Source organism: Gopherus flavomarginatus, chromosome 5 (genome assembly GCF_025201925.1).
Source record: "Gopherus flavomarginatus isolate rGopFla2 chromosome 5, rGopFla2.mat.asm, whole genome shotgun sequence".
In the NCBI taxonomy this organism is placed as follows: Eukaryota; Metazoa; Chordata; order Testudines; family Testudinidae; genus Gopherus; species Gopherus flavomarginatus.
The window spans coordinates 115,025,475-115,049,072 of NC_066621.1; the positions used below are offsets into that span (position 1 = coordinate 115,025,475).

At 38.9% G+C, this 23,598-nt stretch overlaps 1 protein-coding gene across 6 annotated transcripts in view; it reads left to right on the plus strand.

Moving 5' to 3' along the window:
- MIPOL1 (mirror-image polydactyly 1) overlaps positions 1 to 23,598 on the plus strand; it is a 280,583-nt gene that overhangs the window by 240,533 nt on the left and 16,452 nt on the right. For all 6 annotated transcript variants that reach the window (XM_050953926.1, XM_050953928.1, XM_050953931.1 and 3 more), the window contains one exon: positions 5,248 to 5,478. In XM_050953926.1, the coding sequence (XP_050809883.1) occupies positions 5,248 to 5,478 (231 nt within the window). The remainder of the gene's footprint in view (positions 1 to 5,247; positions 5,479 to 23,598) is intronic.

Sequence of the window (23,598 nt, forward strand, 5' to 3'; positions counted from 1 at the left end):
CATTTTTGTTTTATTTTTATTTTATTTTATGATAACATTAAACAACTGTATGACAAGGCCAGCAGTGCAGTTCTCGTCAATGGCACAATAGGAGAGTGGTTTTGCAACACCGTTGGAGTCTGGCAAGGCTGCCTTCTTTCGCCCACACTGTACATCATCTGCTTGGAGTGCATAATGACTGATGCCCTAGAAGTCAGCGCTGGGCGACGAACAATCTCAAATCTTCGGTTCACTAATGACATTGATGGTCTGGCAGGTGGCAAAGATGAACTTACAAACCTTGTGAAACAATTGGATGAAACCTCCATAAAATATGGCATGGAAATCAGTGCAGAGAAAACCAAGCTGGTGACAAACAAACGTGATGAGATCAGCTCACATATCATTGTCAGTGGACACGCGCTGGAGACAGTTAAACAGTTCAAGAATATGGGGGCAATCATCCCTAATGAAGGATCCAAGGGAGAAATTCAAGCAAAAACTGTGCAGACAACTGCAGCAGTGGCAAAGCTAAAGCCAATTTGGGAGAAATAAGAACATCTCCGTGGAATCCAGACTGAAACTGTTGGACACATTGGTCATCTCCATTTGTCTGTATGCATGCGAGACATGGACCCTTACAGCAGAATTTAAACAGAAAATACAGGTAGTAGAGATGAGATGCTTCCGCAAAATCCTGGGCATCTCCTACTTCAACGACATCACTAATGAAGAGGTCCACAACATGATCACCCAATGGCTGGATCATATGAAGACCTCCTGAGGACCATGAAGAAGTGCAAGCTGAAGTGGTACAGTCATGTAACAAGATCATCTGGCCTATCCAAGATCATCCTCCAAAAGACAGTACAGGGGAAGAGTAGAAGAGGTAGACAGAAGAAGAGATGGATTGACACATAAAAGAGTGGATGGGAATGGACATCACGGAGACTCAAGTGATGGAGACAATTGGTTGATTGCTCATCGGTGATGGTGCCCCAGTGACCAATGCGGTTATAGGAGTGATAATGATGATTATGATAACATTTAGGAGGCTCAGACATAGATCAGAACCCCTTTGTGCAAGGCACTCTATAAACAAATAGTGAGTGTGACAGAAGTGTGCTTGGTGAGATGAGAAGAGACATGACCTGAGCACTGCTGTACTCCAGTGGTCCCCGCCAATGTAAGAGCCTCTAGGAGACTGTTTTAGCTGGTGTACGTTAGAATAGTCATGATGATGCTGTAACACCGAGGGCTGAATAACCCTTAGCTGTGTAGGTGGTTGGGGGAGTACATAGGTGACATACAACTGCTTTTAACACACACCTCTCCCTCCCTGGACACAGTTCAGACCAGTCTATTATTTGAAGCCATCACATCCAAGATCAGCCAGGAAATTGATAGGTGTATGTACTACAGTAACCCAAGAGGCAGAAACCTTTCAACCTTCCTCACCCTCAAACAATATGAGTGTTGAAATGGATTGTTCTTCAACGTAGGCCTCCCATATATCATAGGTCCATACATCAAAATGGTTTACTTGGGATTCATTTTCCTCTAAAATTATAAAGAAATAAATACTTCTATCAGTAAATACATAATTGTTGGAAGAGGATGAGCATGTGCCATTGTGTCAGCGGACCAGGTCGTAGGTGGTCAAGCCTAGTGGTCAGAGCGGAAGTCAGTCCTCATGGTTGGAGTCCGAAAGTCAGAGCCACGGGTCAAGACAGGGTCAGAACCAGGAACCAGGGCTGAGGGTCAGAGTTGAAATCAGAGGCTGAATGCCAGAGCCAAGAGCCGAGACAGAGTCGAAGTCAAGAGTCAGAGCTGAGGGTGGGAGCGGATTACAGGAATCAAAGAAAGCAGGAGCAGGGCTGGTTCTCAGGCAGGAGCAAGCCTTGGTCAGGACAGGAATAAGACTAGGTGCAGGGCAGGATCTGGGCTGGAGCCAGGGAGAAGCAAAGCAGGAGCAGGGCTTACAGAGACATGAGCACAGGGAGTCTGTGGGTGTGTACAGTGAGCAGCCAGCAAGCTACTGCTGCTTCTGGGCTTAAGAACTGACATGATAGCTTCCTAAGCTAATCAGGCAGCATGGTCCATCAGGCAACCTCGTGGGCTTGTTAGGGCATCAGGAGTACTGAGCAGGCACAGCTGCAATGCCTTACTCCTGACACATTGTCCTAAGGAGAAGAGGTTTTAACAAAACACATACAGACAGAAATTTTGTGATCATGTTTGCCTGAAAAAAATGGGGGTAATGAAAATAACTTACATTTATACACAACAGGGCTTTCATCTAGAAGGATCTTAGACTGGCTTACAGTACATAGCGCATCAGAATCACTTTATCCATGACTGAAATGCAATCACTTCTGCAGTGAAACGTGTAACAGTGAACATTAGACACAGTATTACTCAGGGCCAATATTTTCAAAATGAATGTCTAAAATTAGGCCCCCCAAGACTATATTCAAGTATGTAAATAAATGGCTTGACTTTCACGAGTGCTGAAAAAACTATTCTCTCCCATTTAAGGTGATGGGGAAGGTTGAATGTTCAGCACTTTTTGAAATCAGGTCACTTGTTTAGGTACTTAAATATTGACTTAAGGTATGTCTGCAGTGGTCTACAGGAGGTCAGACTAGTGATCATAATGGTCCCTTCTGACCTTAAAGTCTATGATGCAGTGCAGTTAAAAACCCATGTCTGGCCCATGCCAGCTAAGGGGCTGTTTAATTGCAGTGTGGACATCAAAGCTTGTGCTGGAGCCTGGGCTCTAGGACACTGGAAGGTGGGAGGGTCCTAGAGCTTGGGCTGCAACTCAAGCCCAAACATCTATCACAGCCCCTTAATGTGAGCCCTGTGAGTCCGAGTCACCTGGCACAGGCCAGCCACAGGTGTCTAATTGCAGAGTAAACATACCCTGAGGGTCTTGACTTTAGGCTCTCATTTTTGAAAATCTTGGCCAAGGAGTATAAAAATGAGCAATAGCATCCTCAGTTTGCAGCTTTTAGCACTACTTCCAAATGGTGTTGTTTACTTTTTCTAGTAGTTCTCAGTAGTTGCCTACTAGAATAAAACATCAGTCAATATATTTTATATGCAGCTACTAATATGATTTTATTTTTTTAATGCCTCTTCTCTGTGGATCTGTCATGTCCCTTCATGAATTATGGATATATTCAAAATGTTGTGATTTATTTGAATGGGTGCTTCACAGCATTTTCAAACAACCTCAGGTGCTAGGTGTAATGACATACCTATGTTCTAACCTTTAACTTTTAGATTTCTATTAATTCATCCATATTTTACTTATGCATGTATATTATATTTTAATTTGTATGTGATTTCCCTATATAGCTTGACGGGGGGATGTTTTCTGTATAAATGTTTTAACAAAAGGAAAGGAAAATAAATATGCCACTGCATACCAGCACCCTGGATGAAAAGTTTGACTGGCACGTTTTATTCACTCTGCGTTTCAGATAGGAGACTAGGATAATACACTTTAAAGAATGGTTAATATTCTCATAGTCATCATTCAAACAGACTTCAAGTCATATTCATCAATATGGTAACATCTTTCATCAGTTTCTAGTATACAGGCAGTAGTTCTGAAGTACCCTAAACTATGATATAAACTGCCTACTCATTATAACATTTTTATTTCTACCACCTTTGTTATAAATGTCCTCCCTGAATTTCCTCTACTTTTGGTCCCATTTCACACACAAGTGAATGATAAAATAATGGAATATAGAAATGGAGCAGACCTACTGGCTAGTCCATTACCTGGTCATTGCAGGGATATTCACTATTCAGCATTTGAAATGAGAGTACATCAAAGCACACTATGGAACTTTTAGTACATGGTTGCAGGGTTCACATGGCCAGTTAGTGCTCAGCAAGCTAGTGCACTCTAGATTCACGCCCTGGCTTGCTGCACACTAAATCGCTATATAGACAAGCCCTTAGTTATTAATCACTCTACACATATGTTGTTCTTTTAATCTTTTCTCGTAAATCAGTCCCTTCAACCCATTAGGTAAGTCTATGCAGCAATTAGAAACCCACAGCTGACCTGTGTCACCCAACTCAGGCTTGCTGGGCTCAGGCTGCGGGGCTGTTTCATTGCTGTGTAGTTTTCTGGACTCAGACTAGAGCCTGGGCTCTAGGACCCTGTGAAGTTGGAGGGTCCCAGAGTTTGGGCTCCAGCCCAAGCCCAGAAGTCTATACAGCAATGAAACAGCCCACAAGCCCAAGTCAGCTGGCACAGGCCAGCTGCAGGTTTTTCTTTGCTGTGTACATATAGTCACTTTTGTTGCTGTTTTTTTAACTCCGTCTATAGCTTCCTGGTACTGAGGAGCTGAATACTGTATTCCAGATCTTCCAATGAAGGTTTATTGACTTGATGTCTCCATGAATACATCCCCAAAGTCAAAATACAGTGGGTGAATGCATAGCCATGGCTGATAGAGGCTTTTCTATGTGAAATAGTTGCTAAAGGTGATATACTTGTTATATAAATTAATCCAAAATGGTGGCTGTGCATGGCTTGGCAAGAAATTGTGATTACCATGATGCAAAGAGCTATTGATATGGAGTTAGTCAGTTGTATTTTTACTCCCTTTGGACCATATTCTGATATCCTTACCCATGTTGAGTGATTACTTCACAAGTAATCCCATTGAAGACAGTGGGTCAGCTCATGCTGTCCAAAATGAGTTAAGGGCATCAGAATCTATCCCTCTGTTTCGTTCTACTCACTTACTTCAATATTTAATGAGAAAACAGCTGAATCTTCCATTGCACACTCAATAATTCATGGTGATTAATTCAATTTCTTGTAAATCACACATCCAACTTTATCATACAACCTACAGAAGAATTATGCTTAAATGTGGCACGGATTTTATGTTTAAAGAGTTAATTTTGGGATGTATTCTATTTTTTTTTAATCTGAGTTTTTCACTCTTGTTTTCTTTTGGAATTTTTAAATATCTTCTGTACACTTGAAAAGAAGCATACAGAAGTTGTTTTTAGTTTATATGTTCCTCGAAGAGATTTTTCAGCTCAGTGTTATGTCTCTACATTTCCAGTCTTCTTATTTTGTTATCTAATAAAGATCTTGCTCCAGAATTAGTTGATACTGATATATGTGTAATATTTTTAAACACATTTATGTCATTTAAGTGTGGTATTCTTGCAGTTCAAATTCAAAGCTTACATTGTGAGTCAATAAAATGTATATTTTTGTTTTCCCAGTTTACACAAATCTCTGTCCCAAGAAGTGAGTCTTAAGGATCAGTTTAACTGTACTCTTAGTACATATGAAGATGCGCTGAAAAGCAGCGAGGATATTGTAACCATCACCCATCGCCAAAATGAGCAGCTAGCTACCCAACTGCAGCAAGCCCTAACAGAGCGAATAAACATGGAATTAAAGCTTCAGCAAGCTCTGGAAGCTTCACAGGAGGCCAACGAAAAAGTTCAAACGTAAGTCAGTTGTCTTTGCATTTGGAAGAATGTCATTTGACAGCCGAATGAGACATTATTCCTCCTGATGTTCACAGTGTGGTTGTCACAAAAGTGGCTGTTTAAAAGTGGCTTCGTCTTACTCACAGATTGGCTTCTTGTTGTATAGTCAAGAGTCACTTCTGCTGCGTTAGTGACAAAACGCTACTATTGCCTTAGCGCTGTATAACCAACCCGCCTCTGGGAGAATGACCTCGCTGCTCGTTAAGGGATAGGAGTTGTTGTTTGTCTTGTTGGAAAATGTGTGTGCCCCTTTCAGGGCTAGAGAGCCAGGGAGTGACTTTCTGTGGCAGCTGTGGACTAAGTTAGCATGGGAGCACTGACCCAACCACCCTCATGTGACCAGAAGAGAGGGGGGACTATATAAGTCCATGCCAGTGCAGAAAAAACCCTCTTTTACCTCGACCAGACAGAGCAGCCCCCACTCTCCCACCCATGGAAGTGGTGAAATACTGGGTTTTGTTGAGATTCTCTATAGGCACTGTGCTAGTTCTCCTTTCTCGGGGGGCTGGGAATGAATTTTTCCCTCACCGCCAGAATGGGGTTTTTTGCCTTCCTCACAGCAGGTTGATGGGGGAGTGGCTTATTTGGGGGAAAACATGAAATAGAATTACCTGTACTGTACACGTCTATCTGCCAGGTACTCCCAGACATTTAAGAATAAAGTTGCAGCCTAATTGAACCACATCCAGTGTCTTCTGTCCTTCTACCAGCATAGCCAGACTATGAGCTAGAGTCAGATTTCGTGTAGTCAGAGCCATCCCTTGGGTAGAGTGAATTGGGGTGACTGCACCAGGCCCTGCACTTGGGAGGGCCCCGCGCGTCGATATAATCGGGACTGTCCCGATATTTATCCCTTTGTCCCGCATCCCAACCGATGTACAATCGGGCCGCCATTTGTCCCAATAGTCAAGTGAAGAGGTGGGTGTGGAGATGAGGCAGGAGGCGGGCGGGCGAGCAGAGTGAGGAGGTGAACAGGTTGCTGAGAGGCAGGCGGAAGTGGAGTGAGGAGAAGGAAGGTGGCCAGGGAGTAGAGCAGCGGGCAGGCGAGTGAGGAGGCGAGTGGTGGGTGGGCAGAGGGTGAGGAGGAGAGCAGTGGGCGGGGGGAGTGAGGAGGCAAGCGGCACCGGGCAGATGGCAAGGAGGCTGATTTGTGCTGGGCCCCACACCTCTCTCAGGATGGCCCTGCATGTAGTATTTTTATGATGCTGTGGCACAAACTAGAAAGGTGAACACAAGTTGACTTTCAGATCGCAGAGTGAGTGTACAGAGTTATCCAGGGCAACATCACTTCTAAATTTAGCAGATGTATATGAAAGTCAATAAGAAACAATGAACATGGAAACTCACAAAGCCAATTTTACATAGTCACTTTTCAAAATTTGACAATGTTTTAAAAGAAACTGAGATGTTGAGCTGAATGGGATTTGCCTGCTCCAATTGGCCCAAATCCAGCAGCCATTGATCAGGCCCATAGGGTTTTATGCTCTCTAGATTCTAAGAAACTTGTCTTTGAGTTTTGTAAAACCACTCTTCAGTCTGGGACAGATCATTCTGGAGAAGTGACTGAGCAAAATTAAATCCTCTCATGCCAGAACTCTGACATCCATGGCTACAAGTGTTAAAGGTTTCTAGATGCTGATTATTTCAAGAGCATTGTAAGGAAATAGTAGGATTCATGATGTGCTTTCCTTAATGTCATATGGGCACTGCTTTTATACATATCCAAGAGTCTTTAAAGTATTTTCTGTTAGGTTGGAATGGTTTTCAGTGTTCTTGGAACACATGGGATCCCTGCTGCAGTATTATATTTGCTTTTATAGCTACATGAGACAATGTGGATGAGGTAATATCTTTTATGGGACCAACTTCTGTTGGTGAGAGAGCCAAGATTTTGAGCTTCCACAGAGCTCTTCACCAACAGAAGTTGGTCCCATGAAACATATTACCTCATCCTCCTTGTCTCTCTAATATCCTGGGACCAATGTGGCTACAACAACACTGTCTACAACAATTTATAGTTACATGTGAGAATATTTGCAATGTACATATATATCAGTTTTTGTCTGGTTCATACCTGGTACGTTTCAGGCCAGGTGTTTGAGTCTGGTCCAAATCCCACTGAAGTGAATGGGAAGACTCTTGTCGACTTCAGTGCACATTGGATTGGACCCTATGTTCAGGTAAATGACAGTGCTTCGTAACTTAAGACTTTTTTGTTAGAAGGCTACTAAACTCTGAACCCTGGAGTTAAGCTGTGTTGAAGTCCATTGTAAGTTTCCTTTTAACAATGTACTAGTTAGTGCACACACAATTCTTTGCTCCATATAGCAGGCTTTTAGAGAGGAAACACATCATAACTGATCAAACAATCTTATATAGTGAAAGTTGAATATGAAATGTATCTTAGTGACAGTCAGTGTACAACACTCTAGATGAAAACCTGGCTCCACTGAAGTCAATGGCAAGCCTCCCATTTGCTTCAATGGAGCCAGGATTTCACCTATAAGATCTTACAGTCGTAATGACAGTTATCTGGATAATTACGAGCAATAGTTGAATATTGGTTAATAACTAGATGATAAAACAAAGATATTACTTTGTAGTCTGCTTTAAAATAATTTACATAGAGTTATTATAGCCACTGCAAGTCAAACTCAACTTGTGAATTTAAATTAGACCATTTGTATATAGTCCTAATATTTGCTTTAGTATATGTTTCACAAGTTGCAAGATTATACACTACCCAACCTGTTGCCATAAATGCTCCTCTAACAGACTCTTTCAACCTCGTGAGAAATAAATCACACAGACAGAAAGAATACAGTATACAGTTAAGAGGAATATGTGCATGTTCATTCTAAATTTCTGACTTTATAGTCTCCAATGTGAAGACTCCAAATTTAGTCTTGCTCTCATTGAAATCAAAGGGGATTAAACTGTTGTTCTCTGAAGATATTGTTATTTCTCAGTGAAGTACATTCACCCACCTCCTCTGAAAAAAGATGTGATCTATTTTGTTCCATCTTGTTACTTTCTTGATCAATGTTAATGTCCTGAGGTCAAAACGTAGGTCAAGTGTTATATATTGTATATGAAGACAAAATCCTAAGAGTTGCCTTGTTATTTATTGTACCTGTAAGTTCTTTGCCCATAATTCTCATTGCTGGATCAGGGGAAACGTGCAAACCATACCTTTACATTTCTTGGCCCAGCTCACACCTGTATGACACCTGGGGGCTCCAAAATGAACTCCCTTCATTTTTTAAGGTGGTAGTGCCTGAATCAGGGAACATTTCCCCCTGTTTGTTCCACATCTGCCAACAAGTTTCCTAGTGTGTGTAATATACTCACATAGCAACCAGAAATTAGTCCATAATTCATTTCAGGCAGCCAATAAGTTTTTTTCCCTGTTGGGTTAATCTTTTATATATATAAAACATGCATAATTAAAATAAACTTATGAAAAATAGATATGGTGCATATGCAGGAGTTGCTTTTTAATATCATTTTTGACAAATTAATATAAACAATGTATATTATTTGTTCAGTGTCAACACTGTGCTTAGTGCTGTATAGAACTTGGAGGACTCATGGTCCATGTCCTGACATCTATTAAATCTTTCTTTGCACTAGTATAATTTTAAAGCTGTCATGTTATTATTTTTCATTTTAGTTTAAAAAACACTTGTTATTTGTAAACTAGGAATTTATAGTCCAATATTTGTCCCAGATAATATTTTTCAGTCATATTTTAATCCCCTGAAATCAAAGTGTTTATAAGAGAAGTGCAGACACAACTTGAACTATAGTGGTGTAATGCACTGCCATAATGAAAAGAATTCATTCAATTTAACATGCATAACTACTTGGGAAAATTTCTGTCAGGTTAGTTTCATTATTGCTAAAATCAGTCCTCTAGCAAAATTAAACAGTTGGTTGAAGTCTGTTGATGACAATAGCACGCCCTTTTTATCAAGAAACTGTGGAAATGCTCAGTGCATCTTCCCAGCACCCAGTCATCCACCCCCATCCTATAATTCAACCTGCAAACAGATTAAGCAGCTGAGTTTGTGGAAAGTGTGTTTACTCTGAGCTAAGAACCCTTGTGTGACACTATAGAGATTCCACTGACACCTCTGGGAGAACTACACAGACAGTTCCTGCTCATCAGCAGGGAAACCAGGCTGAGAATTCACAATTTCTTTGTAACCTCAACTGCTTCATTCAAATTGGTGTTTGGCAATTAGGCAGGAACTAGTTTGTTAGCTTTACTTTTTTTTTTAAGATGTAGGATGTTCTACATTTCAAAAAGGACTGACTGTTTTAAAACTAGCTGGGAGGCTTTTTGCTATATTAGTCTTTTTTTTTATCATTATCCTATCGAGATTTTTATTTTTATTTAAAATATGAAACTAAACTTCATAGCCCAACTGAGAATTCAAAGTCTAGGCTTACCTTTTCTTCTCCATAACATCTTTAAAAACTGCCAAAATGAAGTGTAATTCTGATTTGTGAGGAAAGTATTTTCTGGTGATGTGCTAAGTTATTTTATATTTTTTAGTGTTAATTAATAATGTAGTTTAGTAATGGACTTATAGTTAAAAAACGGAAATAATCATGAGCTTGATTAAGGAAGAATGTAATTCAGAGGTCACGTCATTAATAGAAGTCAAAATCAAGTCTGGCAAGCAAATCTTTCTTTCTTAATGTCCTTTACTGCCATATGCCACACTTTAGATGATCGGTTCTTTGACATTACTGAAGAATGTATAAAGAAATTAAGATTTTAAAATAAATCTTAATTCTTACAATATATGTTATGTCAGCAGTTTAGAAAACACGTAGCTTTCATTTCTCCATCGAAGGTGGCACTATTGGGTTTAATTCATTTGTGTATATATTAAGTTACTTACCTGTAATTGTTGTTCTTTCAATTTAATATCCCACATAAATTAGTGCTCTGTCCTTTGGCATAGGACACAAAGCATCTAAAAAGTTCCTGGATTCCACCCCATCTGAAGCAGCAGCTGTGAGCCAGAAGGGGGATACAGTGGAATTTGCTTATTGCAAACTTGGATATAACAAAGTACAGTTTTATACTTAGGTAGAATGAAATTCTCACTTTTTTTTTCAATGCATTGCAATATATAAATAGCAATATATATATATACACAAACATATATATAATATGAAATAAAGTAAATATTAACTTAATAGATAAGATCTATTATGTAGAGAGCTGGGCAGAATTTTTAGATCAAAATTGTTTTTAGTAAAAAAAAAAACAGATTTGGCAACACCGAAACATTTTGCGAATTTGTGTCAATTTCTCCAAATTGTTTCCATTGGGGAGGAAAAACCTTTTTTTTAAAAATCCGTTTAACTTTGACATTTTCAAAACAAAAAGGTTTTATTTTTTAATTCAAACGTCTTTTCATTTCAAAACAGCCTTTAATTTTCTTTAATTAAAAATGTTAAATTTTCTAAATGAAGCATTTTATTTCTGGGTAGAACTAAAGGTTTTATTTGATTCAAAACAAAGCAAAAAATTCAACTTTTGGTTTTGCCAACAATTTAAAAAAAATTGTTTTTGGTTCAACCCCAAATAAATTTTTACCAATTTTTTTAGAATAGCCAGCACACCAACAAGCTTGTTCTTTTCCCTGCTCTGCTTAGGGACTTAAATAATATTTAAAACTGTCTACAACAGTATATGTAATTACCAGACTGTAAAAATAAATATAATTTTCTATAAATAATTTTTTTTATTTCATTTTGATCAACAAAGCATTTGGGGCAGTGGCATAAATCCACCTGAAGCGGTGGCACATAGGCAGAAGGCCCCTAGAAATTTGCTGTGCTGGTGGGCCCAGCTGTTGCAGCCCCAAAAGGAAAGTGGGGTTGACTTGGAGGAGGTGGGGCCAAGCCAGCTGGAAGATGATGTGAATTAATTAGTGCCCCTGCCAACCTGGATCATATGAAGCTCAGGGTGGATTTTAAAGTGGTCCTCCCTGGTGGAACTGCTGGGGATTGGCAGTGGCAGTCACGTTCACTAAAAGCAGGAAGAGGTCCTAATATAGTGTTAATAATATAGTCCTAATATAGTGTTGTTAATAACCATTGTTAATAATTGATCAGTAAAGACTGATGTGGTTATGATGTATTTTCCCTAGGAAGATCTCCATTTCTATAACATTAGTCTTGAGGATAATGTGAATTTAAGTGTTTGAGATTTTAGTTATGGGTTTGTATTGGTAAAAGAGTAATTTAATGACACTGGATAGATCAGTAAGATCTGACTCTGTGTGTGTGTGTGTGTGTGTGTGTGTGTGTGTGTGTGTGTGTGTGTGTGTGTGTGTGTGCACAGAATATTTCTACACGTGTATGTGTGTGTGTGTGTGTGTGTGCACAGAATATTTCTACACATACAACTGAAATGATATACATACAACTAGAATGGAAATTCATGTTGGCTGTTAAAATATAAATCTAAGAAAATAAACACAAACTGTGATAAATGCTTGTAGATACATTTTGCCAAGTTAGTTTTCTTAATGAACTAAGAAAATATAAAAGTGATAACACTCTTAGTTGTTTTATCTGTAATTGTTTATTGAAGCTCAGTTCTTTTCTTAAAAAAAACAAAAAAAAACTGTTTCTGCTTTTAAATTGGAAAAAAATTCAAGACAAAATTAAAGTACATCATATAGAATTAGGTAATTTCAGCAAAGGGACTTACAGTACCCTACACAAAATGTATTTAATCTTACCAGTGATTTGCCTAATTTTTTGGTGATTTTTTTTTTTAGTGTAAAGCAGAATGAGAATTCCTGCATGTTCCTTGCCAGCATAACCCTTACTGTTAATGAAACATATCCATTTTGCACAGTCCTGCATTTTCCCATTGCATTTCTGGTGTGCAAGCTCTTTATGCTTTCAGGTATTTTACTATAAAACTTTGTTTTGTTTCTTTGCTTTGCATGAGAAATATATCCATTAATGAGACACACAAAAATGAATATTTCTCTTTTTGTTTTATACTGGCATTTGACACGTGAAAAGAATGTGAAAATGAAAAGAAATGAGGACTGAACTTTTAATAAACGGTAGACTCCTCTGCCTCTGAAAGTAAAACTAATCTGCCTTCTGAGTATAGGAGTTGTGTGCATTTCACATCAATGTCCAAGACGTTCTCTAGTGCCCACTGGAGGGTCTAATCTTTCTCAGAATGATCTGAGCAATGCAGTTCAAGAACAAGAATGAATCTTTGAATAATCACACCACAATGTGAGGTGACCCCCAGACAGGGGACTGACCAGATACACATATGGGTTTTGGGAAGAAGCTCTGATGCTCTTTTTTAACACAGCTGTGAGAAGAATGTGGCTAAGACCCAGTAGTCTTTCTGGAGTATAGCTGGCAAAGGAAACCATGAGGAGAAGAGAATTTAACACATGGGTGTAAGAGAGTCCGCTTCATTGATGCGATCTGAGGGGAATGCCTAATGACTGGAAGAATCAAACTTGGCAATGAAAACACAAAGCTCTTTTCATCAATTCAAACGCAGACTCTAAAGCTGCAGATGGTTACCTCCAGCCTTGCCTATTCAGTGTGGGGTTTTATAAAATGGCACTTTGGTGAATACTAACAGATCAAAACAAAGATTTAATAACATAAAGATGTGGTGTTCATTTTTAAATGAGGATACAGGTCAGTGTCTCAGAAAAGGATAAAATGGGTATCTTTTATTTGTAGGTCTAAAGTCTTTTGAGATTTTTAACTGCAAGCATGATATCTTTAATGTACAGATTATATTCTGTAGAGTACAACTTCAGTTAAACAGGAAACAGATAAAAACTAGATTTCACGATTATTATGCTGATTGAGTCTTTTTCTTCCGTGTAAATGCTATTAACTAGTTATCTCCCTATAAAAATCATACCTAAATATATTTAGTTGAAGTATATGTTGTGGCATTTACGTCTTCAGTCATTCTTCAAAGATAAGGATGGGTCTAGCTAATTAAAAATTACAAGCAGAAGCACTGCACAAAAGAAACAAGTTGTACATTCATGGAGAATAAAAGCTATTTGTTTTGGAGAAATCACCCAGTATTGGAGAACTCAGCTGGCTTTACTTTAAATATCACCAATAATTTTCTCTGTTTTGCCGCTTTCACAACATTTAGTTTGTTCCTGTTAGTTTAGTAATATCTTTAATGATTACATGTTCAAATTCTTTTATTAAGTTTAGACTGGATTCTTCCCTTTAATTATAAAACAGGATTTGGGGGATAATAGGACCAAATTATCTAATGGAGTAAATGGGTGCAGCTCCATTCATTTTAATGGAGTTTCACCCATTTATGCTAGCAAAGAATTTGGCCTACAATGTCAAAAGTGGGTTTGATCTTAAAGAAGAGTGCTATAATTCTGTGTCAGTGAAAGTTTGTACTGGTGCTGAATAATTGATAGTTTTTTAACATTATTGTGAGTAATTTTAATGAGTTCTGATGTTATGGAACATAAAGTAAGCCCTGCTATTTTATGGAAGAATATAAATATTGGGCCAACTGGTGTAAATAGGCCTAGCTTTATTAAGCTGAGCTATGCTGATTTACCCAACTGAGGATCTGACCCATAGTTCATAGTTAAACAGATAGTCTATACTCAAAAAACTAGCTAAAATAGATGACTGAGTAAAGGTTAAATCTGGAGAGGTTCTACAAACTTTCCACTATTTTCAAAGATAATAGAGTTGATAGCCGGTGTCAGTAGTGTATGGCTCTGTGGAAAGTCTGTGATTGATAAGATTAGTATAATACTGACAGTAATGAAAATTAACAACCTTATGTAGTTTCATAATTGATCAAAAGTTATTGGGTAGGATCTGCTAGGGAGAAAATGCTAAGTGAGGACTGGTGTCTTGAAAGAATGCAGTTGTTAAAAGCAGATTATGTATATTGTATGATCAGTGTAGATAGCACCTCCAGCAATAGGTGGTGATTTAACTTAGAGGCAAGTTGTTTTGTTTTGATATTATGATGTATCTTTTCAGGGAAGGGGAGGTTTGAGGAAGTTTTCAGTCCCGCCAGTGTGTGATGGAGTTGTTACTTGCAGTGTCCCAACAGAAAAATCTATTGTTTTCTGCAAGTGAGTATTACAATATATATGGACCCCATGAAGCGTTTAATTTCCCTTTGCTGGCTTTTACAGAGTTTGGGAAGGCAACACCAGTCAGTAGCAAGATTTCCAAATGCACAAAAAAGTACAATGCACCCCAAAGGGACTCTACAAAGTGTGGCACAGTTGATGCACGCTTTCTTAGGCCTGCATGGCATGGATATGTATATGCGGAAGTCTGAAATAGAAAAGAAAACAAAAGTAAGGTTTGAATAGAGGGAATGTAAAGTCACTAGATTTTTTGATGGTGGGTATGGAAACTCTGCCTGCTTTAGTGTTTAAGACTTGTGAAGAATGAAGAGTAATTGAAATATATAGAGAAGTTCATGTGTGATCTAACTGAAAGCAATTTACAGTACTAACAGAATTTATTTAGATGTCTAAAACTAATTGCACACATCACCGTTGTTTTAAACCCTAAAATAATCCCCATTATTACTCCACTCAGCAAAATTCCATTTACACTGATAGCGGAATGCAGGAACTAACTTGCATGGTGAAATTACAACTTATAAAAAAATTCAGTGAACCAACTATCTAGGTATATCTATTTGTAGTGGTAGGAAAAAACAAACAAGTTGGTGAGGGTATGCCTAGATCTAAAGGAACTTAATAAAGCTATAAAGTGAAAGCAATTTCCTCTCTTAGCTATTGAAGAAATAAGTAGTAGACTGGACTGGAGCTGAATATTAATTTATGTTAGATGCATGCAGTCACTCATCACAAATTTGCCTGGATAGTTAGAGAATGTTCTGGGTATAATACATTTCCAACATCTCTTGGTATATATTTTTTCTCTCAGTATATCTAGTGTACTATTCACGTTCCATAAAAAGTAGAGGCCATTCTTTCAAAATTCTTATTAAAATTGACTAGCCTAGGCATAAAATCTAATCACCCATCCTTTCCCGTGTTCACTAAGGATAATTTTAAAAGATTTTACTTGCCTATAAAAATAAATTGCTTACCTCAGCTGAGTGTCCAGGTAGAATTTTGTAGTCTATGTTAGGAATAATGATGGTATCACTGATGCTGTTGATTTTGTGGCCCAAGAAAGGAATACGATATTAGAAATTGTGGCAAGGAAATAGGGCTTTAGATTTAATAAATAAAGGCAAATGCTGCAAAGCCAGCAATAGGGGTAAAACATTTCCATCTGTATTAACTAGAAACATCACTAAGCAAGGTGACACTCAAGTAGAGTCTATCACTAAACATCTTTTAACCTTAAAATAAATAGGAATGACAGATTGGAATGATTATGTACTTTCTCAAATTCCTGCTACCAAGTTCCACAGCAACTCTGCCACTTAAAGAATTATTAAGGAAGTGCTGTGAATAACTATGGAAATTGAAACACACTAAAATAGTGAAGAAATCGTAAATAAAAGCCCTTATTTTGCAATATTTATATCAAAACAAATGGTCTGGCAGGTGCTGCCTAACAAAGTGGCACAATTACCAGAACTCAAATTTATTACCACAGTCGTTTACCTTTACCATGGACCACGACACAGCAGTGCAAGTTAACGCACCTTCAAGTCTATACTGGTAGATGCAAGAAACTTATGTGCCTGCAAAACACATTCTGAACAGGATGATACTTGAGGCATGACTAGAGGCAAAGAGAGATGGCTCATCCCTTCTTCGCCAATTTGTCTGTAATGCAGTAGCTGCTGTTAGTGATGTAATTTTCAGCAGAAAAATGAGTGATCTAATGCAGACTGGGGAAAGAACCTTCTTGAAGAACATGTGGTCATGGAATTATGTAAAAGAAGCACCAGATAAAACATTTACTGTCCAAGTATGAACAAACTAATGGTTGTTACGGTTTGAAAGTCATATTCATCAAATGTTGTTATCAGAAAAACCTAAAGAACCCTTGTACCCTCAGTATGTATAAGAAAAACTTGGTAAAGCTGATACATTTCGCCTTTGAAGACAAGACCTGTTTTATAGACTCATAGAAATGTAGGCCTGGAAGGGACTGTGTCACGGACTATGCACACCCTGTCCTGTTTCAGGGTGAGGTGGGGTTGTGATATCACCGCAACTACCATCTATCAGATGATCCTTAGACTGAAGGCAGCATGGCTCAGTGGTCAGGGCCAAAATGGCTCCCCTCAGGCTAAAGGCTGGGCAGCCTAATATTTGGAGTCTATACAGCTGCCCTTGGGCTCAGGGCTGCGCAGCCTCGTGGCCAGAGTCAGTACAGCTGCCCTTGGGCTCAGGGCTGTGCAGCATAATGGCCAGAGTCGGTGAAGTGGGCTGCCACCTAGGGGTGGGTGGCAGCTGGGGTAGGGGGACCTGGGCCCTCTCTCTCCACCGGGTACCAGTCCAGGGCCCTATCAGCAGTGAGTGTGGTCACCACCCAGTCAGTGGGGATCCTACCGCAACATGCCAACTTTCCTCAGATGGGGGATACCACTCACTCCACCTCCCTGGGCCACTTCCTACCATGAGTCCCTGGAGTTGATGTCCATTCATCACTGAGTCTTCGAGCTCCCTGGTGCTGGTAGCTTGTTGGGACTCCTGTCGGCTGGCAGTAGTCAATCGGTCTCCTGTCTGGGCCTCAGGGTTTCTGGTTCCTGCAGTCAGGGGCTGAAGTGGCTCCTTGGCTGGAGCATCCACCGAGCATCCTTCCTCCCCAGCAGTCAGCCCAGAATGAGCTGGGCTGCTCCCTTTATACTGACACTCATAACATGGGGTTAACCCTATCTCACCTAGTGTGGCATATGCAAACCCTGTCACAGACTGCAAGAGATCATCTAGTCCAGCCCCCTGCACTGAGGCAGGACCAAGTAAACCTAGACCATCCCTAACAGATGTTCGTACAACCTGTTTTCAAAACTCTTAATGACAGGGCTTCCACTGCCTCCCTTGAAAGCTTATTCCAGTGCTTAACTACCCTTATAGTGGAAAAGTTTTTCCTAATATCTAACCTAAATCTCCCTTGCTGCAGATTAAGCCAATTACTTCTTGTTCTACTATCAGTGGACATGGTGAAAAATTGATCGTCGTTCCCTTTATAACAACCCTTAACATATTTGATGACTGTTATCAGGTCCCCCCACAGTCTTCATTTCTCAAGAGTAAACATGACCCAATTTTTAAATTTTCCTCACGGGTAGAGTTGCTAGGATTAGATTTGTATTGGTAATTGGCTATCTCACCAGACACAAACTGATGAAAAAAATTTTCCATCAATAATAGTAATAAAAAGTTACCAATAGTCAAAGTAAGAAAAATGCTGCTTGAGAACTTATTAGCATTTGATTTAAGAATATATACTTTGTATATTTTGAAATGCAGTGTTGACCTGAATACAGCTAACGTATCTAAATAGTCTTTAACCTGTTCTTTTCCTATTTTGGTTTGTGTTTCTTCCCCCTTGTTAGTGTTAATTGTGTTTAAATATCTGGTCACAATTCATCTTTTTAGTGAAGACTAAAGCAAAAAATACCTCAGCTTTCTTAATGTCATCCATTATTAGCTCTTCTTCCCCACTAAGTAGAGAACCTACACTATCCTTCATCTTTCTCTTGCTCCTAATGTGTTTATAGAACTTATTGCCTTTTATGTCCCTTGCTAGATATAACTCATATTGTGCCTAAAGCTTTCGACTTTTGTCTCTACATGCTTGTGCTAGTCTTTCATACTCATCCATAGCAATTTGTCTATGTTTCCACGTTTTTGTAGGATTTCTTTTTGAGAGCTCCTAATGGAATCATTTTTGGCCTCTTATTATTCTTCCCGTCTTTCCTTTGCATTGAGATAGTTTTCTATTGTGCCTTTAATATTGTCTCTTTGGGAAACTGCCTGCTCTCCTGAATTCCTTTTTTGCTTAGATTTTCTTCCCACATATCACTCATATTCAGGCTACTTTGAGCTGAGTAAAATAGAAATTAGTCACCTGAAAGTCTGTCTTTGCAAAGCATGAAATTCTTGATCAAATGTGTTCAGATAATGGTCTGCTACATACTAGTACAAAATGCATAGCATTTGTAGTGTAGTGGGCTTCTGTGCGTGTTACACCCAGTTCAAAATATCCAACATCAAAAGGATTAGCAGAAAAAAATGGTCAAAAAATATACTCAAGAAAAGAGAATAATCAGAATCAACTGTCCAATTATGAATGGGTAGATATCTGAAAACAAGACTTCCGGCTGCAATCAGCTTATTTAAAATAAGCGAGAGAGACTGTACTAAAAGAAAGAAGCTAATAGTTCATAAATAGATGCTGAAAAATTAATACAGCAGAATGATTAAGCTAGTGCCCTCCAGTAAATGTTAGTGTTCAGAAGAGATACCTCCAGGAGGTAAATTGAAACCTTCTCAAGTTTTGGTCAAAGAAAATACTCCCAGATCCTGTACAGTACAACTACACAGTGGACATGAGTTCAGAAATAATTTGGAAAACATATTTAAGGTTCCTGTGGACTCTGAAGCATACATATACAGAGGAATTCACGGAGGTGGATTCTACAGCTGATGTAAAAGACACAATTCAGGATCTTTCTCCAACACCTGAAATGTCTTAGTGGTCCAGGAATAATGCCTTAGTGGTCCAAGAATAGAGCAGAGCATCTGATGGCAGACTATCTATGTTGCTGTTCAATAAGTAGTATGTCTCAGCCCTGGCCTATCTTCAGTGTTAATACAATTTGATACATACTGATTAAAATTAACTAGGTAGAGTTTGCTACATCACCTTGATTTCTAAGTCAGTAAATTAATACAAAATATTTAAATATGAACTAAGGTAAAATGAAAACTGATGCATGTGCTGAATACCTCCCCCACTATCTACTAGCCAGATTGTGGAGATCCTTCAGCACAGAAATAAATTTTATCTAATCTATTTCCCATCTCTGAACCCTCCTGACACTTCTTACTTCTTTGAGGATATCCCATAATGCACCTGTCTTTGAAATCAAATACCAAAAGTCTCATTGCAAGCCTAGTCTCTGGGGTGTCAGAGAGTGATACATTCTGGGATATCTTTCTCTTGAGATCCCCGATGCCATGGATTGAAGTGAGATTTCTGGCATCTGATGGCTTGTGTTGAATGGCAACCTTATGTTCAGTGTTCTACATGAGAATGAAGTCAAGAGACTCTGTCCTCAAGATATTTACAGAGATATTCTTGCATTCCTTGCACAGCCCAAACTTGCATAGCCTTCATGGAATTGCGGGTGCATATGGGCTGCAGAATCAAGCTCAGAATGTAAGGGTTGGTCTACATTGAAAAGTTGTGTGTGTCATAGCTACATGTCTTGGTGGTGTAAAAAATCCACACCCCCTAAGAGATGTAGTTAAGCCTACCTAACCCCTAATGTAGACATTGCTAGGTCAATGAAAGAATTCTTCTGTTGACTTAGCAACTACCTCTAGGGTAGATTACCCACAGTGATGGGTGAGCGCCTCCCATCACTGTAGTAAGTGTCTACTACACTGACCGCTACAGCTGTACAATTTTAAGTATAGACATAGCCTAAGTCAGGTATTTATCTACTTGTGCATTTATTTTACTTGTCTACTATAAAATATGGCCTGCAACACAGATCCTCACAATAATTGTTTTTAAACATAAATAACTGGGATCTAAACACATATTTATCATCATTTGAATATTTATCACTTTAATGTTCAAGAAAATGTAGGCAGTGCTACAACTTATTTTTCCTATACAGTAAAATGTATGAAAATCAAATGTTTTCAGAGTCAACATAATCACAGCATCCCATTTTTTGACCTGTGTGTTCATTTACAGTTTGCTTATAGCTGCTTCATAGAGATGGAAGTTTGCACATTACAATGTGGTTCTATTGATTTATCAGTAACAAAATATACTAAGTATACTCAGTAAACTGGAAAAGCTAGCTCTGAGGCTACTATTGTATAACATCAGCTTGTTGTGGAATACTTGAGAACAAAATCAGAATGTTGGCATAGTCAAGGTAAATGGTGTAAACCAGACTAGCAAAGACTAATATTTAGTAAGACCAATAACACAAACAATTTAGATCTTGGAGTTGTACACTTTGTCCAGTACCAAGAAGCATATTTACATAGCATTTTTAAGCATATAGTCAACTGTTCTATGACAAACTATTAAATTATCTTTTTGAAAACACGCTAAATACCCCTTAAAGACAAGTAAGAAAACTCTTTTGTGGAACTTGCTTTTTTTTCCCAGGTGAAAAAGTAAGTGTCTCAGTAAATAACCATTAGCTTTAATAATTTCTATCCAAATAAAATATACCCAGGGCATTTATATTGCCATTACTAAATGATATTTATTGTCTTGCCAGCACCATTTATCAAAAATGGTGAAAAATAATTTATTTGTGACTTGGCTGTTGGAATATAAATAAGGGTATTTTTTAATAATATTGAAATATTTCTGAAAATATGCAAAAGATTGAATGTTGTAGCCAGATAAAACTGTAATTGCAAAAACTCAGCAAAAATTCAGTCTTTTTGGAGGCTTATGAATTACTTATAAAGTTTTACTGATTGGTTGAGCTAGTCACTCTTGTTTTTTACAATGCCAATGAAAATAACTATTGCCCCAATCCAGCAAAGCGCTTCAGCCCATGCTTAACTTTAAACAGACTTGAAATTAATGGGACTACTCACTTGCTTAAAGTTAACCAGGGGTGCAAGTGCTTTGTGAAGGTGGAACCTACCCAATTCTATGAAGAAAAGGTAGTTTTTCATATTTCTAACCCAATAATAAATGACTAAACCAGCACCCAGATTTTCCCACAAGACTTTGAGCAGGTTCTAATATTCTAAACAAGGAATGTATGTGGAGAGGCAGCATGTCTGCAGCATAATCTGAGGAGAGTTCCATGCATGTGCAGACGGCACATTTTGCTGAGTAATGCTAATCCTCAAACAATGCCTTTGCGATCTTTTTTTCTATTGTGTGCAAGTGATCACCTCTGCATTCTTCTCTGGGTTTGTACAGCACCCAGCACTATGGGGCCCCAGTTGCCGTTAATTCTCCATTAATAATGCCCATCCAAAATATTTTTAAAACATTACAAGAAATAGATAACGTAGGTAGAGAAATGGCTCATCTGCAGCATTTTCCTTACATTATTGAGAGACTAGTAATTAATAGTCTGCGGTTGTTTTTTCAATAAATGGTTTGCAGGATTTAACCAACTGTGAATACCTCCAAATCCAGAGGTACTGAAAGGTCTATGGGCAAGAAGTATTGCTCGGTATATGCCACTGGATTCTGCCAGAAGGTTGGGCAGTTTGGGCTACTCATGTCATCTGTCATAAGGGAGTTATCACAAGTGAGAGCTTAACTAACTACGTTTCTGTGCCTCCAAACCCTTTCCCATTGTCATTTGATCTCTCTGTGGCACCATCTCTGCCATTTCAGCTTGGGCAACATCACCTCACTTATGCCAGGAGGGAAAATCAACTAAAATACATCACTCCTACATAAAAAAAAGGTTTTTTCTAAAAGAATATTGAAGGGGAATTGATGGTGGTATGGGGTAGGTGGACAGGAAGAATTTGCTCCACAGACTCCTCATTGCTCTCAGTGATAATGGTACGGCTACCTACGAGAAGGGAGAAGACAAATAAGGGCTGTCTAGAGCCCAAGAGTCTGCCTCAGTGTTTGTAAAATATGCACAGAATCAAGAAAGAACACAATCTTGTCTTCATTGTTTACAGTGTCAAGAGGGTGTTTAGAGTTTTAAGCAGAGACCGCCAAAACTACGTCTTGGTGGGATGCGCTCGAGAAACACAAACCTGGGCAGTGTAACTGTATTTGCAATTTTGCAAACCTCATTGTAAACAAGATTTGACTAGGGCACACATAAGAGAGGTGAAGCTGACATGGAATAGACAGACAAGAAGGTTAGATCTGGTCTTACAAGGAAGACTTGTCTGAAGCATGCAGAGGCATTAGAATGGTGGCATTAACATTTAAAGTTTAAAGATAATCACAGCTTCCCTAGAGACTTTTAAAAATACACCATTTGGCTTACTGTGTAACTAACGCAAAAGTCTATAAAACTGATTTTTATGCTTTAAAAAGTTTTTACAGTTGTCAGATAATCTGTTTTTTAGGTCATTTTTGAGTATTTCTAAAGAGGGCAAAAATCTCCAACAGAAGATATTATTGTATTAATTCCAATTCCTGCAGCATATCCCCTCTGATACATATCATTAAGAGAGTTCTCAAAACTTGGAAGCATTCTAGATCCCCAAGTACGAACATGGATAGGCCATGAAACTGGAAGCCAAAAGAGAGGGGGTCTGTTCCCAGCTTTCTTCAGTCCTGATCCTGCAAACACTTATGCATGTGCTTAACTTTGCACGCTTGAGCAATCCTACTCAATGAGACTACTTGTGAATAAAGTTAAAGACATGCATTAGGTGTTTGCAGGATTGGGGCATACTGGTTTATTGTTTGAGCTTGAGCAAGTCACTTACCGGTAACTTCTCTGCCCATCCATTTTCCCATCTGAGAAATAGAGCTAATGTTACTCACTCGCCATTGTGAAGCACTTTTTTTTTGGTAAAATGCACTCTAAGTGTTAAGTAGTGGTAATAGTTCAGGATACATTTATGTCATGGAGGTCGTGGAAGTCACGGAAGCCATGACTTCCAGGGATCTCCATGACGTCCTCTGCTTCAGCCCCAGGGACTGCGGGACTCTGGAGCTGGCAATCAGCGGAACCCTGGCAGGGTTTCAGCAACAGGTGACAGCAACAACTGGGACCCGCTGCAAAGTTCCAGCTACAGGTGACAGACTCCTGAGGGTGCTCCTCCTCAGAGTTCCAGCAACGGGTGACAGCCTCTTGTCGGGGGAGGATGAGGGAGCACCTTGGGCGAGCAGCTGGGAGTGTCCTGTTCTTTCTTT